The sequence below is a fragment of the Gopherus evgoodei genome, unplaced genomic scaffold (genome assembly GCF_007399415.2).
Source record: "Gopherus evgoodei ecotype Sinaloan lineage unplaced genomic scaffold, rGopEvg1_v1.p scaffold_34_arrow_ctg1, whole genome shotgun sequence".
In the NCBI taxonomy this organism is placed as follows: domain Eukaryota; kingdom Metazoa; phylum Chordata; order Testudines; family Testudinidae; genus Gopherus; species Gopherus evgoodei.
This window is the reverse complement of record NW_022060016.1, coordinates 897,433-913,112: the sequence shown is the minus strand read 5'-3', so window position 1 is coordinate 913,112 and position 15,680 is coordinate 897,433. Positions and strand designations below refer to the sequence as shown.

Here is a 15,680-nt window from a genome sequence, read left to right as displayed (position 1 = left end):
GTGAGGAGGGGGGGTGTCTGGTACCCACTTTCCTGGGAGGTGCGGGTAGAGGGGGCAGTACAACCTGTGGGAGGGAGGGGGGCAGAGGCTGTTTGGCCCATGGGACAAGGAGGGGGAGGGAGAAGGGGCAGTATGGTCTATGGGGCGGGGGACGGGGCAGGGGCAGGATGGTCTATGGGGCAGGGGAGGGGAGGGGCAGGGGGCAGTACGGTCTATGGGGCGGGGAGGGGAGAGGGACAAGGGCAGTATGGCCCATGGAGTGGGGAATGGGAGGGGCAGGGGGCAGTACGGTCTATGGGGCAGGGAGGGGAGAGGGGGCTGGGGCTGTGTCGCCCGTTGGGCGAGGGGGGGCAGGGACTCGCTGCACCCCGGCGTGGCCGGACAGACCCGCTGACCCAGTCTCCTTCTGGCAGCTCTACCACAGCCGCACCTCCTGGGTCTACTCCATCGGCAACGTGCTCATGTCCATCTCGGGTGAGCCGGGGGCCCGAGCCGGCCAGCGGGGCCTCCACACTGTCCGGGGCGGCTCGGACAGGGCTGCGGGGGGCTGGTACCAGGGGGCTGTGGGTCGGGGAGTGAGGGGCACCGGCAGAGCTCGGGGGGAGCCCAGGGCTGGTACCAGGGGGCTGCGGGTCGGGAGTGAGGGGCCCCGCAGAGCTGGGGGGGAGCCCAGGGCTGGGTACCAGGGGGCTGCGGTCGGGAGTGAGGGCACCGGCACTGCGCGCGGGGGGTCCCAGTCTCTCCAGAGGGCTGAGCCCCGGCTGACTCCCCCCGTAGGGAAGACCCCCCAGCTGTACTCCACAGCCTGACCAGCCTGTACGAGCAGAGCAAGAGGGAGCAGCGCCCTGGCGTGCACATCGCCCCCACCGGCTGCTGCCCAGGTTACTGCGGGGCCTGGGGCAGGGCTGGGGGGGCAGATAGGGAGCAAACCCCTGCCCTTCGTGGGGGTTGGGCTAGGATCGGAGGGGGGGCCCAGGTACAGACCCCACAGTTCTGGCTGGACCCACTGAGGTGCCAATTCAGGACCAATTGCTCAAACAGGGCAGTCACAGCCCCAGGCTGGGGTTTTTCCACCTCTAAGGCAAACCAAACCACCAGATAAAAAGGACTTCGGTTTTGCCCCACTGGCTAACCACAAGTCACACAGCAATTTCCTTAGACACTCCAGTCTCCCAGTATCACCCCCAGTGCCACACCGTCCTGGGATGAATGGTTATGAAAACCACACCCCAGTAAAAGAAAAGGTTCTCTCGATCCCGAAGGACCAAGCCCCAGACCCAGGTCAATATACACATCAGATCTTACCCACAAATCACACTGTTGCCAATCCTCTAGAATCTAAAATCTAAAGGTTCATTCATAAAGGGAAAAGGTAGAGCTGAGAGCTAGAATTGGTTAAATGGAATCAATTCCATCCAGTGATGGCAAAGTTCTTAGTTCAGGCTTGTGGCAGGGATGGGGTAAACTGCAGGGTCAAATCAAGTCTCTGGAACATCCCCGGCTGGGATGGGTCATTCAGTCCTTTGTGCAGAGCTTCAGCTTGTAGCAAAGTCCCTCCAGAGGTAAGAAGCAGGATTGAAGACAAGATGGAGATGAGGCATCAGCCTTATATAGGCACTTCCAGGTGTAAGAACACTTCTTTGTTCTTACTGTGGAAAATTACAGCAAAATGGAGTTTGCAGTCCCATGGGCCAGTCCCTGCACACCCTGCTGAGTCACAAGGCGGATCTGCTCCTCTCCATGGTCAGTGTGTAGCTGATGGTCCTTAATGGTCCAGAACTGCAGCACCAATTTGAAATACAGACAGTATCAGCCAATACTTATAACTTCACTACACAATGCTACAGCATACAGACAGCAAAAATCATAACCAGCAACCCAGAACCTGGTCTTAGACACCTTATTTGACCCCCTTTACATAGGATTTGGTGCCATACAGGACCTTGCTTGCAACCCATGTTCTGTATGGTCCCAGTTTATATCAATAATGTACACGCCCGGTCCTAGAGCGGGCGAGACCCCCGGTGCCCCCGGTGCCTAGGCTGGTGCCCCGGGCCCGCAGGCTCCTCCCCTCAGCCAGCTGCGCTCTGCTCCGCAGGAAAAACGCTACCCCACGAAGATCCCCGATACCAGGGCTGCCGGGCCTGCTGTGTGGGAGTAATGCCCTCCTGGGGCCCCCTGCACTGCCCCAGCCCCCCGTGGCCACCAGCCCCCGGCCCCCTGTTCCCCTAAACGCCTTGCACCCACAAACCTCCTGGCCCCCCCCCGAGCTACCCCAGAACCTCCTGCTCCCCCTGAACTTCCAGGACCCGCATGTGCCCCTGGACACCCTGTCCACCCCAAAACTCCACGACCCCCCGTGCCCTACAACCCCAGACACTCGTCCCCACAGCATGGGGCCCCCAGCCCCTGGAACCTCCTGAAGCCCCTGGACCCTGCTCCCCGCATCTCAGCCCCCCAGCCCCTGACCCCCTGCACCCCCGGAGTCCCTCTCCTCACAGCCCACCCCCTCTGATGCCCCCTGTGCTCCCTGCAGCACAGCCCCCCACCCCTGACCCCCTGCACCCCCGGACTCCCTCTCCTCACAGCCCCACCCCTATGACGCCCCCCGTGCTCCCACAGCACAGCCCCCCCAGCCCCTGACCCCCTGCACCCCCGGACCTCTCTCACAGCCTGCCCCCCACCCCCTCTGATGCCCCCTGCTCCCCACAAGCCAGCACGTGCGGAGCGGCTGCCACTACCTGTGCGGGCACTGGAGGCCAGCGTGGTCCTGCTCCAGTGGTACGAGCCCATGCAGAAGTTCATGCTGGTGAAGGTAGGGACCCCTGGGGGGGTGAAGTGAGGGGGCAGGGGGCTGGGGGTGGCAGGTAAGGGGAGAGGTGGGGGGATAGGGGTGGCGGGTGAGGGAGGTAGGGCGAGGTGAGGGGAGGGTGGGGGGTGGTGAGTAAGGGGGTTGGCGTGAGGTGGGGGTAGGGGTGGGGGTAAGGGAGGTGGGTGAGGGGAGAGGAGGGGGGCTAGGGGGTGGCAGGTAGGGAGGTGGGGGTGAGGTGGGGGGGTAGGGGTGGCAGGTAAGGGAGGTGGGAGTGAGGTGGGGGGTAGGGATGCGGGTGAGGGAGGTGGGGGGTGATGGAGGGTAGGGGTGGCGGGTGAGGGAGGTGGGGGGTGAGGTGGGAGCTGGGGTGGCAAGTAGGGGGTGGGGGTGAGGTGGGGGGTAGGGTGGCGGTTGAGGGAGGTAGGGTGAGGGGAGAGAGGGGAGGGCTAGGGGGTGGCAGGGAGGTTGGGGGTGAGGGGGGGGTAGGGGTGGCGGGTGAGGGAGGTAGGGCGAGGTGAGGGAGGGCTGGGGGTGGCGAGTGGGGGTGTGGGCGTGAGGTGGGGGAGTAGGGTGGGGGTAAGGGAGGTGGGGTGAGGGGAGAGGAGGGGAGGGCTAGGGGGTGGCAGTAAGGGAGGTGGGGGTGAGGTGGGGGGTAGGGGTGGCAGGTGAGGGAGGTAGGATGAGTGGAGGGGAGGGCTGGGGGTGGCGAGTAAGGGGGTGGGCGTGAGGTGGGGGGCTGTGGTGGCGGGTAGGGGGAGGGGTGTGAGGTGGGGAGGATGGGGTGGCGGGTGAGGGGAGGTAGGATGAGTGGAGGGAGGGCTGGGGGGTGGCGAGTAAGAGTAAGGGGGGCGTGAGGTGGTGGGTGGTAGAGGTGGCGGGTAAGGGAGGTGGGGGTAGGTGGGGGGGTAGGGGTGGCGGGTGAGGGAGGTAGGGCGGGGAGGGCGGATAGGGGGGTGGCAGGTAAGGGAGGGGGGGGTGAGGTGGGAGCGGGGGTGGCAAGTAAGGGTGGTGGGGTGAGGTGGGGGGTAGGGGTGGCGGGGTGGGAGGTAGGGTGAGTGGAGGGGAGGGATGGGGGGTGGCGAGTAAGGGGGTGGGTGTGAGGGGGGGGGTAGGGGTGGCGGGGAGGGAGGTAGGGTGAGGGGAGGGAGGGGGGGGGTGGCGAGTAAGGGGGTGGGCGTGAGGGGGGGGCTGGGGTGGGGGGTGGGGGGTGGGGTGAGGTGGGGGTAGAGAGGTGGCGGGTAAGGGAGGTGGGGGGGTGAGGTGGGGGGTAGGGGTGGCGGTGAGGGAGGTAGGGTGAGGGGAGGGGAGGGCTAGGGGGGCAGTAAGGGGGAGGTGGGGCGTGAGGTGGGGGGGTAGGGGTGGCGGGTGAGGGAGGTGGGGGGTGAGGTGGGGGGGTAGGGGTGGCGGGTAAGGGAGGTGAGGGGTGAGGTGGGGGAGTAGGGGGGGCGGGTGAGGGAGGTGGGGTGGGGGAGAGAGGAGGAGGAGAGGGTAGGGGTGGCAGGTAAGGGAGGTGGGGGTGAGGTGGGAGCTGGGGGTGGCGAGTAAGGGGGGGTGTGAGGGTGGGGGGGGTGGGGTGGGTGGTGGGTAAGGAGGTGGGGTGAGGGGAGAGGAGGGGAGGGCTAGGGGGTGGCAGGTAAGGGAGGTGGGGCGTGAGGTGGGGGGTAGGGGTGGCGGGTGAGGGAAGGTGGCGGGGTGAGGTGGGGGGTAGGGGTGGCGGGTGAGGGAGGTAGGGTGAGGGGAGGGGAGGGCTGGGGGTGGCGAGTAAGGGGGGTGGGCGTGAGGTGGGGGGTAGGGGTGGCAGGTAAGGGGCGGGGGGTGAGGTGGGGGGGTAGGGTGGCGGGTGAGGGAGGTAGGGGGAGGGGAGGGGAGGGCTGGGGGGTGGCGAGTAAGGGGGTGGGCGTGAGGTGGGGGGCTGGGGTGGCGGGTAAGGGAGGTGGGGGGTGAGGTGGGGGGTAGGGGTGGCGGTTGAGGGAGGTAGAGTGAGGGGAGGGGAGGGCTGGGGGGTGGCAAGTAGGGGGTGGGCGTGAGGTGGGGGGAGGGGGCAGGTAGGGGGTGGCGGCTGGGGGCTGTCTCTGTTGGGCCCTCACCTCCCCCCGTGCTCCCAGCACCCCCCCCCCAAGGTGCCTTGGCCCTCAGCTATCAGGGCCCAGGGGGCCACTCTCTGCCCCCTCACCGGGCACCGTGCACCCCAGCATTCGGACTTCCCGCTGCCCCCCCTGCCCGTCCGAGATGTGGTGGCGCGGGGGGCGAGTACCGGCCTGTGTCGGGGTGAGCCCGGGGCCCTCGCACGCCAGCCCGTCCAGTTCAACACCATCAACCTCAACTCCCTCACTCCTGGTTCACCCACGCCGGAGCGGTAAGGGGGCGCTGCGGGGGCTCTGTGGGGTGTGGGCTGATTCGGGGGCCAGGGGCTGTGTGTGGGTCGGGGGGGCTGTGTGTCAGCCTTGCAGGGGCTGTGTGGGGTGGGGGGGCTATAGGGCAGTGTACCAGTTGTGGGGGACACACGGGGGTGGGGGGGGACTGTGTCGGGTGGGGGGGCTGTGTGTCAGCTGGGGGGGCTGGGCGGAGGGGGGGGTGGGCCTGTGTGGGGGCTGTAGGTGCCGTTGTACAAGTTGTGGGGGACAAGGGGCGGTGGGGAGGGGCGGTGTGGGTGGGGGGGCTGTGTGTCAGCCTGGGGGGCTGGGCTGATGGGGGCCTGTGTGGGGGTGTAGGGCCGTGTACCAGTTGGGGGGACACAGGGGCAGTGGGGAGGGGCTGTGTCGGTGGGGGGGCTGGCTGTGTCAGCCTGGGGGATGGCGGATGGGGGGGGGCCTGTGTGGGGGGGAGGTGCTGTGTACCAGTTGTGGGGGACGGGGCGGTGGGGAGGGGCTGTGGGGTGGGGGGGCTGTCAGCCTGGGGGGGCTGGGCTGATGGGGGGGTGGGCCTGTGTGGGGGGGCTGTAGGTGCCGTGTACCAGGTGTGGGGGACACAGGGGCGGTGGGGAGGGCTGTGTAGGTGGGGGGCTGTGTGGGGGCTGCAGGTGCCATGGTCAGGTGTGGGGACACAGGGGGGCGGGGGAGTGCATGTGTGCGACCCCCCCCCCTTGGGCCAGGCCCCAGCTTGCTCAGCCCGGCCGGTCTCTCCGCAGACTTGTCTGCCCGGCCCGGTCCAGGTGAGCCAGGTGGACAGCGAGACGGTGCTGGTGCTGCTGGACAGTGAGTGGGGGGGGCGGATGGGGGGGGAGCAGAGCGTGAGGGTGGAGGAGGAGGCCATGTACATTGGGCAGGGGGTCATCGGTTGCATTATGGGGGGGTCTTGGCGGGGATGGGGGAAGGGAGCACAAGGGGGAGGAGGCTGTGCACATTGGGGGTGGGGGTCATCGTTGCGTATGGGGGGGTGGCTGGGGGGGAGGAAGGGAGGGGCACCAGCCCAGACCCTGATCCCCCCCCTGCTCTGCCCCCCAGGGAGAGTGAAGATCGTCACCCTGCAGGGCACCCTGGTGCGGAAGCTGGCGCCCCCAAAATCACCTTGATGTCGCCGTGGAGCATAGGGTGGGTTGGGGTGGGCCCCCACTTCCTGTATCGCCAGGCAGGCAGTGGGGACGGGGGGCTGTGGACAGTGCCCCCCCCAAGGGCTGGTATGCAGGAGAGGGGCCCATCTACCAGCCCCACACCCCAGAGCCAGCCGCATTCAGCGTCAGGCACAGGGCCCTGGGTAACCAGCCCACACCCCAGAGCCGGCCGCATTTCAGCGTCAGGCGCAGGGGCCCTGGGTAACCAGCCCCCACCCCAGAGCGCGCATTCAGTGTCGGGCGCGGGGGCCCCGGGCTGACCGGCCCCACCCCAGAGCGGGCCGCATTCGGTCAGGCACAGGGGCCCTGGGTACCAGCCCACACCCAGCGCGGCGCATTTCAGTGTCGGGCGCGGGGGGACCGGCTGACCGGCCCCACACCCAGGCCGGCCCACATTTCAGCGTCAGGCGCGGGGGCCCGGCTGACCGGCCCACACCCCAGAGCGGCCGCTTCAGCGTCGGGCGCGGGGGCCCCGGCCTGACCGGCCCGCACCCCAGAGCTGGCTGCATTGGCTGTAGCTCCGTGCTCTTCATCAGGATGCTGCATGGGGGGTGGGATGGGGGGTGCTGGGAACGGGGGGGGCACGTGGGCTGACCCGGCTCCGCTCTCCCGCAGCGCTGGGGCAGAACTGCATGCAGGCTTTCTGGCGCCACGGGGTGCAGGTGTGGGACCTTCGCATCGGCACAGGTACGGCACCCGCCCCACCGTGTCACCCTGCCCCTTGAGCCCCTCCCAGTCGGACTGGCCCACGGACTCGGCTCCCCCCAACACATCCCCCCCACTCTGTGCTGAGGCCTTCCCCACCCCAGGGAACACTCCTTGTGCCAGGCACACCCCCCAGTGGTGGGTTGCCTGGGCGGACAGGGGGGGGGGGATGATCCAGCTCCCAACACTGTGCGAGAAGGGGGAGGTCTGCGGGGGGGTCATTGCGATGGCCCCTCCCTGCAGTGCCCCCCCCATGCCTGCTGTCTCTTGTAGTGATCAAGGAGCTGCGGGGACCAACATGCACCTTCCGGCTGCTGGGCACCCAACAGGTAGGGGGTCAACCCCCGGGCACCCAGATAGGGGTAACTCCTTCCTCCCTGGGCACCCACAGATCGGGGTCACCCCCCCCGGGCACCCACAGATAGAGGAGAACTCCTTCCTCCCTGGGCACCTACAGATTGGGGTCACACCCCCCGGGCACCCACAGATAGGGTTAACCTCCTTCCCCACTGGGCACCCACAGATTGGGGTCACCCCCCCGGGTACCAACGATAGGGGATAACCTCCTTCCTCCCTGGGCACCTACAGATCGGGGTCAACACCCCCCGGGCACCACAGATAGGGGTAACCTCCTTCCTTCCTGGGCACACAGATCGGGGTCACCCCCGGGCACCACAGATAGGGGTAAATCTCCCTCCGCCCCCCAGGCACCCACAGGTAAGGTCACTCTCTCTCCCCTACTGGGAACCCACAGGAAGGGGTCCCCCAACTAGCCGGTTTTGGGGGGACCAAATCCCATGGCCAGACCCTGGGGCCCTGGCTCATGAGATTGGGGGTCTGTGGGGGTGTCAGGGGCTGTGAGGGGCCATCTGCTGCCTGACTCTGCTCTACCCCCCAGCACCGTCGTTCTGGAAACGCGCCTATGGATGACACCACAGCACCTCTACGCCAGGGGGACAGCCCCAGCCATGGGGGGGGTCAGCCTCACCCCCGAGAAGCTGCTCTTCCCAGAGACACCCACCCCGGGGCCAAGGACCACCCAGCCACGTGGGCCACGACGGAGAATCGGCCCCATGGTGCCCCCACTCTGCACCGATGGGGGGGCTGAGTGCACCCCACGCTGCACAGACTGGGGGGGGGGGGATGAGGTGCCTGCACGCTGCACGGACTGGAGGGGGGCCTGAGGTGCCGCACGCTGCACGGACTGAGGGGGCTGAGCGTGCCCCAGGGGTGTCACCGTTTCACCCCATTTTCCATACTGTGTGTGTAATATTCAGGAAAAAAAGTAGGAAAACCCCTAATTGGCTGTTTTCTCCCCCCCCACCCAGATCGGGGGGGCAACCCACCACCCTCCCCCACTACAGTGAAGTCAGGGCCTCAGCAGCGGGACACCCCCAGCCTGTGTGCACCCCCCTCAAGCTGCTGGGTGGTCCCCAGTACTGCACCCCCAGCCCTGGGCCATGTGTGTTGGGTGGGGGTGGCTGGCGTACACTCCCCCATCTGCAGCCAAATGCCGATACATCCCCACCCCACCCCATGCCCCAAGACTGCTCACTGGGGGGTGGACCCAGGCAGGGGAACAGGCAGGCTGGGGCGGGGGGGGGCATCTGTACACATGACAGCAGAGCCAGAACCCAGGTGTCCGGGCACCCATCCCCTCCACGACAGAACCCAGGAATCTGGGTGCCCATCCCCCTCTGGGGTGTGTGTGTCAAAAAACAGAACCCAGGTGCCAGCTCCATCCCGCTCCAGTGACGGAAGCAGGCGCCCATCTCCTCCAGCAACGAAACCCAGGCGTCCGAGAGCCCTCCCCTCCAGCGACGGAACCCAGGCGTTCGGCCCAGCCCCTCCGGCGACGGAACCCAGGCGTCCGGGCACAGTCGCTGTGCGGGGCAGGTCCGTGCCACTCCCCACAGCTGCAGGAAGGAAGCAGCTCAGGGGGGTGCAGCCATCAATCACCTCGTTTATGACCAGGAAACGGGGGTTGGGCCCATCTCACCCCCGCCCCACGTCTGGGGGTGTCCGGCAGCCTCTGTTCACGGGCCCCTGAAGTGGGGGGCAGCTATAAAAAGGCACTGGGATCAGCCCCCCCCCAGGAACCCAGAGGCAGAGACCGGAGGGATCAAGATGGGCTCGGGGGGTCAGCACAGCCAACCCCCACCTGGCCTCTGCCCCCCGGTGGGTTTCAGTATTGGCCGCTGGGGGGAGACGCCAGCAGGAGGGGTGCAGGGGGAGATTAGCAGAGCGGTGCACCCAAAGGACCAGCTGCCCCAGAGCCCTGGCGCCCCCCAAGGGGCACTGGGGGGGGGGTCTGTGCTGGGGGGGGGGCAGGTGGCCCTAGCCAGCTGGTCTTCGTATTGCTTGCGGAAGCAGTCGCCGGCGGGGAAGAAATCCAGCAGCGTCTGGTACATCTTCCAGACGTAGGATCTGCGGGGGGCAGCGGGGAGGTTAGGGGCCTGGGGGGCAGCTCCCTCGGCCACCCCAATCCTTACATGGGGCAGGGGGCCCCTCTCAGAGCCTGGGGGTCAGACCCATGGGATCCTCCAGCCGTATCTCTTTCCTGGGGGGCCAACCATGTGATCCTCCAGCTGTATCGCCCTCCCCCGTGGGGCTGACCCATGTGATCCTCCAGCCTGTATCGCCCTCCCCCGTGGGATCCTCCAGCCCGTATCCCCTTCCCTGTGGGGCCGACCCATGGGATCCTCCCGCCTGTTTCCCTTCCCCCATGGGGCCGACCCACGGGATCCTCCAGCCTGATCCCCCTCCGTGGGGCCGACCCAGGATCCTCCAGCCTGTATCCCCCTCCCCCCGTGGGGCCGACCCATGGGATCCTCCAGCCATATCCCCCCTTCCCATGGGGCTGACCCTGGACCAGGTACCCCAGCTGCCTGGTGCGGGGGGGGCTCACTGGCCGTGTGCTCCGTCTCGTCCTTGTTGATGAGGTACATCAGGAAGAACTGGGGGAGCGAGGGGGGGGGGTCAGACCCCAGGGGCTCAGGGCACACTCCCCCTCCCCCCAACTTAACCCCATGAATGTCACACATGGCAATGACTTGGGAGCTGCAGGGCCAGGAAGGGGTTAACATGCCCCCGTTTTTTGTGGGGGGGGGGCAGGGCCCCCACAGTCACACAGAGATAGCTCCACCCCGTCCTCACATGCAGCTGGCCCCACCCCATGATCTTGGCCCCATCCCTGCCCTCCAAGGCTCCACCCTGGTCTTGCCCCACCCTTGCCCAGGCCCCGCCCAAGGCTCCACCCCTGGTCTTGCCCCGCCCCTTGCCCCAGGCCTCACCCAAGGCTCCACCCCTGGTTGCCCCGCCCCTTGCCCAGGCCCCGCCCAAGGCTCCACCCCTGGTCTTGCCCCGCCCCCTGCCCCCCATGATATTGGCCCCGCCCCTTGCCCCAGGCCCCGCCCAAGGCTCCACCCCCGCCCAGGCCCGCCCCAACGCACATGTAGTTGGCCAGGTTGTGCCCAGCGTGTGGCTCTCGAAGCCGTGCGGCGTCGTGTCGAAATAGTCGCTGCGATGCCGCAGATGAAGCACTTGGTCTGGGGCGGGGGGTGCAGGGATGAGAACCCAGGTGTCCTGGCTCTCCCTCCCCCATCTAAGGGGCAGGGTGGGGGTTGGCTGTCCAGCCCGGGGTCACCCTCCCCCGCCAGGTTACGCCCCCACTTCCCCCGTTCCAGGGCCCAGCACGGCCCCCCAGACATGGGTGCAGCCACGAACCCGCCAGGGGGCTGACCGGCCGCTCCCACAGACCCAGTGCGGGTGGGGCTGGGGGTGGCGTGGTCACAACTGGGGGGTCACTCCTCCATGTCCTCCTTCACCTGCTCCTGCTGGTCGCGCAGCTCCCGAAGGCGTCGATGATCAGGCCTGGGCAGAGAGAGAGGGGGGTGAGGGACCCCCCTGAGTCACCTGGAGGGCAGCACCCAGGGGCCAGCCTACTCAACCCCCCCCCAGGCAGGAGCGGGGCCAGCCCTGCCCCGACCTCAGCGCCCACAAACTGACAGGGTGCCCCAGGCACAGCATCCCATCTCGTTCACCCCCGATCCTGGCACCCCCACCCCGTTCACCCCCTGCAACCCCCAGCCCGGCAACCCCCACATCCCCCAGCCCAGCACCCCCACCCCGTTCACCCTCCATGCAGCCCCAGCCTGGCACCCCTACCCCGTTCACCCCTATGCAGCCCCCAGTCCAGCCCCCAGCCCAGCAACCCCTGGCTCAACCCCAGCCTGGCACCCCCTCCCCACTCATTCCCCAGCCCAGAACCCCCCCCATTCATCCCCCATGCAGTCCCCAGCCTGGCACCCCCTCCCACTCACCCCCAGCTCACCCTTAGCCCAGCACCCCCGCCCCCACTCACCTGCCAGCCCAGCGCCCTCAACCCACTCACCCCTATGCCCCCAGCCCAGCCCCTATCCCGGCAACCCTGGCTCAACCGCCAGCCTGGTGCCCCCTCGCCACCAGCCCCAGCCACAGCCCCCCTCCCGTGCACCCCCCAGCGCAGCGCCCCCACTCCATCACCCTCATGCAGCCCCAGCTCAGCACCCCTCCTGCTCACCCCAGCCCAGTGCCCCGCCCCACTCACCTCATGCAGCCCCCAGCTCAGCACCCTCTCTGCTCACCCCCCAAGCCAGCGCCCCGCCTCACTCACCTCATGCAGCCCCCAGCTCAGCACCCTCCCGCTCACCCCCAGCCCAGTGCCCCGCCCCACTCCCTCATGCAGCCCCCAGCCAGCACCCTCTCTGCTCACCCCAAGCCAGCGCCCCCGCCCACTCTCATGCAGCCCCAGCTCAGCCCCCCCCAGCCCCCGCTCACCCTGGATGATGGCCAGCAGGATGACGATGACAAAGAAGAAGAAGGTGATGTCGAAACCACGCGGTAAAGCTCGTACTCGTCGCCGGCTGGGTCCTCGATCTCGTCCCCCGATGCCCGCCCGCCCGCACCCCCACGTACATGTGGAACAGGTAGCACTGGGGGGGGAACACAGTGGAGTGAGGGGTGCCCGACAGGTCAGATGGGGGGGCTAGACACCTCCCCTGGAGCCATCAGTGCAACCCCCCATGCACAGGGCAGTGGATCCCCTTGTGCCCTGGGCCCCCTCCACAGCCTCAGCCGCTGGCGGGACAAGGCCCCCGCACCCCGGAGAGTAACACCCCCCCCCGCTCACCGTCATCATGTCATCACTTCATGTCGGCTCGTCTCGTCCTCGCTCTTGTGTAGAACTTGCGGAAGAAGTTAAAGGCCACCACGGTGTAGAGGTTAGACGACACGGCCAGCAGCCCCACCGTCATTGCCAGCTGGGGGGGCAGGGGGGGTGGTACTGCCGCTGGAGAGAGCCCAGCCTGCCCCCCGTGATCCCCCCACCCCACTGTCATCGCCAGCTGGGGGGGCGGGGGAGCTGGTATGCTGCGGAGAGAGCCCGGCCTGCCCCCTGCTCATCCCCCACCCCACCATCATCACCAGTGGGGGGAGTACGGGGGGGGTGGTACTGCCACCAGAGAGAGCCCAGCCTGCCCCCCCGCCTGCATCCCCACCATCTCACCAGCTGGGGGGGGTACGGGGGGGGCTGGTACTGCCACCAGAGAGAGCCCAGCTGCCCCTGCCTGATCCCCCACCCCACCATTATCACCAGCTGGGGGGGTACGGGGGGGGGCTGGTACTGGCGCCAGAGAGAGCCCAGCCTGCCCCCCGCCTGCCTCCCCACCATCATCGCCAGCTGGGAGGGCATTGAGGGCTGGTACCACCGCCAGAGAGCACCCAGCCAGGCCCTGCCCCCCCAGCACAGCCCCTGGGTCATCGCCAGTGGGAGGGCATTGAGGGCTGGTACACCGCCAGAGAGCACCCCAAGGCCCCTGCCCCCCAGCACGGCACCCCCACGCCCATCGCCAGCTGGGGGCAGCACGGACAGTGGCCCCAGCGCCGGGCAGACCCCCGCCCGCTCCCCCCGGCCCGGCCCGGCCCCACCTGCTGCCGTTGTGGGTGACGGAGGAGAGGATGGTGCGCAGCGTCTTGACCCCCATGGCGATGTCCAGCAGGTGGGCGGCGAAGAAGAAGTTGTTGTAGTGGCGAGCAGGGACATGACCATGTACCAGACCGGTAGAGAAGGACTGCGGGGGAGGGGACAGGTGCTGGGGAGGGGGGGTGGGGGGGAACCCAGGTCTCCCCCAGCTCAGGGCAGGGACAGGCCACATGGCTGAGTGCAGGAAGACCCAGCCCTTCCGCCGGCACCGCTGTGCCCCTCACCTGGCATCTGGTCCCGGCTCCTCCACTCCCGCTGCAGCGAGCGCGGAAGGCACACTCTGCCCCCAGCTCCCGCCCCCCTTCTGCGCCGGGGCCTTGATCCTCCTCGCTGGGCCCACGACCCGCCCCGGGCACACGACCCCCACCCTGGGCCCACAACCCGGCCGGGTGTCATGACTTCATCCCACGACTCCCCGGGCCCCACGACCCACCCTGGGCCCACGACCCGCCCAGGGTGTCACGACTTCATCCCACGACTCCCCCCGGGCCCACGACCCGCCCCGGGTGTCACGCTTCATCCACGACTCCCCCGGGCCCCCGACCTGACCCGGGTGTCACGATTCATCCCACGGACTCCCCCCGGGCCCAAACCGCCCTGGGCCCCACGCGCCCCCCGGTGTCACAACTTCATCCACGACTCCCCCTGGGTCCACGACCCCACCCCGGGCCCACAACCACACCTGGGCCCACGACCCTGCCCCAGGTGTCATGACTTCATCCCACGACTCCCCCCGGGTCCCACGACCGCCCCGGGCCCACAACCCACCCTGGGCACACGCCCCGCCCAGGTGTCACAATTCACACGACTCCCCCCGGATACCACGACCCCGCCCGGACCCACGCGCCCCCCTCAGGTGTCGGATCTTCAACGACTCCACCCCCCCCCGGGCCCCATGACAACCACCCCAGACCTGCACTAACGTTGTCTGTGAGATGAGCGCGAACTTCCAGAGCTGAATACTGATGTCGAGACGTGATCTGTGGGAGCCGGCAGGGTGAGCTGGGGCCACAGCCCCTGAGACCCTCTAGCCCCAGATCCAACCGCTCCCAGAGCCCCCCCGGAGCTTTCCTCCTCCCAGATCCCCCACCCCTGGATCTCCCCCACTCCCCGAGCCTCCAGATCCCCCCCGCCCCTGAGCCTCCACCCCCTAGGCTGCCAGTCCTCCCACCGAGCTTCCCACCCCCCAGCCCCTCACCACGTCAGCGGGACTTGTAGGCTGGGGTTTTCTTCGGTCTGGGCGCTGATCTCTAGGCTGGCCAGGTCCATACCCAGTAACGCCGCGATCCGCTCCCGCCCGTAGATGTCGCCGTATTTCTCCGCACCTGCAGAGGGGGGGGGAGAGGGAACCACCAGGGCAAAATGCAAAGGAAGAAAGCCCTGGATCCCCCCCGAGCCAGCCCAGCCCCTGCCCTGGCAACCCCCTGGGGGAACAGCCCCATGTCCCCCTTCCCCATGCAGCGGCCACGTGGGACCAGCAGCCCCTGGGGCCGGATGGGACAGGTGCCCCCTGGGGGAAAGGTCCTGTGCCCCGCCCTGGGGCAGGATGGGACCGGCACCCTGTCGAGGAAAGGCCCCGTGCCCCGCCCTGGGGCCGGATGGGAGCCGGCGCCCCCTGGGGGAAAGGCCCCGTGTCCCACCCTGGGATCGGATGGGACCGGTGCCCTCTGGGGGAAAGGCCCTGTGCCCCGCCCTAGGGCTGGATGGGACCGGCGCCCCCTGGGGGAAAGGCCACGTGCCCCACCCTGGGGCAGGATGGGACCGGCGCCCCCTGGGGGAAAAGCCCTGTGCCCTGCTTTGGGGCCGGACAGGGCCGGCGCCCCCTGGGGGAAAGGCCCCGTGCCCTGCCCTGGGGCCGGATGGGACCGGCGCCCTCTGGGGAAAGGCCCCATGCCCCGCCCTGGGGCAGCGGTCCTTGGGGGAAAGGCCATGCGCCCCGCCCTGGGGTAGGATGGGACCGGCACCCCCTCGGGGAAAGGCCATGCGCCCCGCCCTGGGGTAGGATGGGACCGGCACCCCCTCGGGGAAAGGCCCCGTGCCCCGCCCTGGGGCAGGATGGGACCAGCGCCCCCTGGGGGAAAGGCCCCATGCCCCGCCCTGGAGCAGGATGGGACCGGCGCCCCCTGGGGGAAAGGCCCCATGCCCCGCCCTGGGGCAGGATGGGACCGGCGCCCCCTGGGGGAAAGGCCCCATGCCCCGCCCTGGGGCAGGATGGGACCGGCGCCCCCTGGGGGAAAGGCCCCATGCCCCGCCCTGGGGCAGGATGGGACTGTCGCCCCCTGGGGGAAAGGCCCCGTGCCCCGCCCTGGGGCAGGATGGGACCAGCGCCCCCTGGGGGAAAGGCCCCATGCCCCGCCCTGGGGCAGGATGGGACCGGCGCCCCCTGGGGAAAGGCCCTGTGCTCCACCCTGGGGCCAGATGGGACCAGCGGTTCTTGGGGGAAAGGCCATGCGCCCCGCCCTGGGGTAGGATGGGACTGGCACCCCCTCGGGGAAAGGCCCCGTGCCCTGCCCTGGGGCAGGATGGGACCAGCGCCCCCTGGGGGAAAGGCCCCATGCCCCGCCCTGGGGCCGGATGGGAGCCGGCGCCCC

At 68.8% G+C, this 15,680-nt stretch overlaps 1 protein-coding gene and 1 long non-coding RNA gene across 2 annotated transcripts in view; both read right to left on the bottom strand.

Annotated features, from left to right (window-relative positions):
• Positions 1-10,876: 10,876 nt before the first annotated feature.
• Positions 10,877-12,351, bottom strand: LOC115641384. The gene is made up of 3 exons (XR_003998071.1): positions 12,238-12,351; positions 11,886-12,040; positions 10,877-10,940 (listed from the first exon to the last, which is right to left on the bottom strand). It is a non-coding gene; the product is annotated as an uncharacterized LOC115641384 (long non-coding RNA).
• Positions 12,352-14,024: 1,673 nt separating this feature from the next.
• The window catches only part of RYR1 (ryanodine receptor 1), a 102,078-nt gene continuing 100,422 nt past the window's right edge, over positions 14,025-15,680 (bottom strand). Inside the window, exons 98-99 of the mRNA XM_030544475.1 lie at positions 14,287-14,414; positions 14,025-14,069 (exon numbers count right to left, since the gene is read on the bottom strand). Coding sequence (XP_030400335.1) covers positions 14,340-14,414 — 75 coding nt within the window. The 3' untranslated portion in view covers positions 14,025-14,069; positions 14,287-14,339. The remainder of the gene's footprint in view (positions 14,070-14,286; positions 14,415-15,680) is intronic.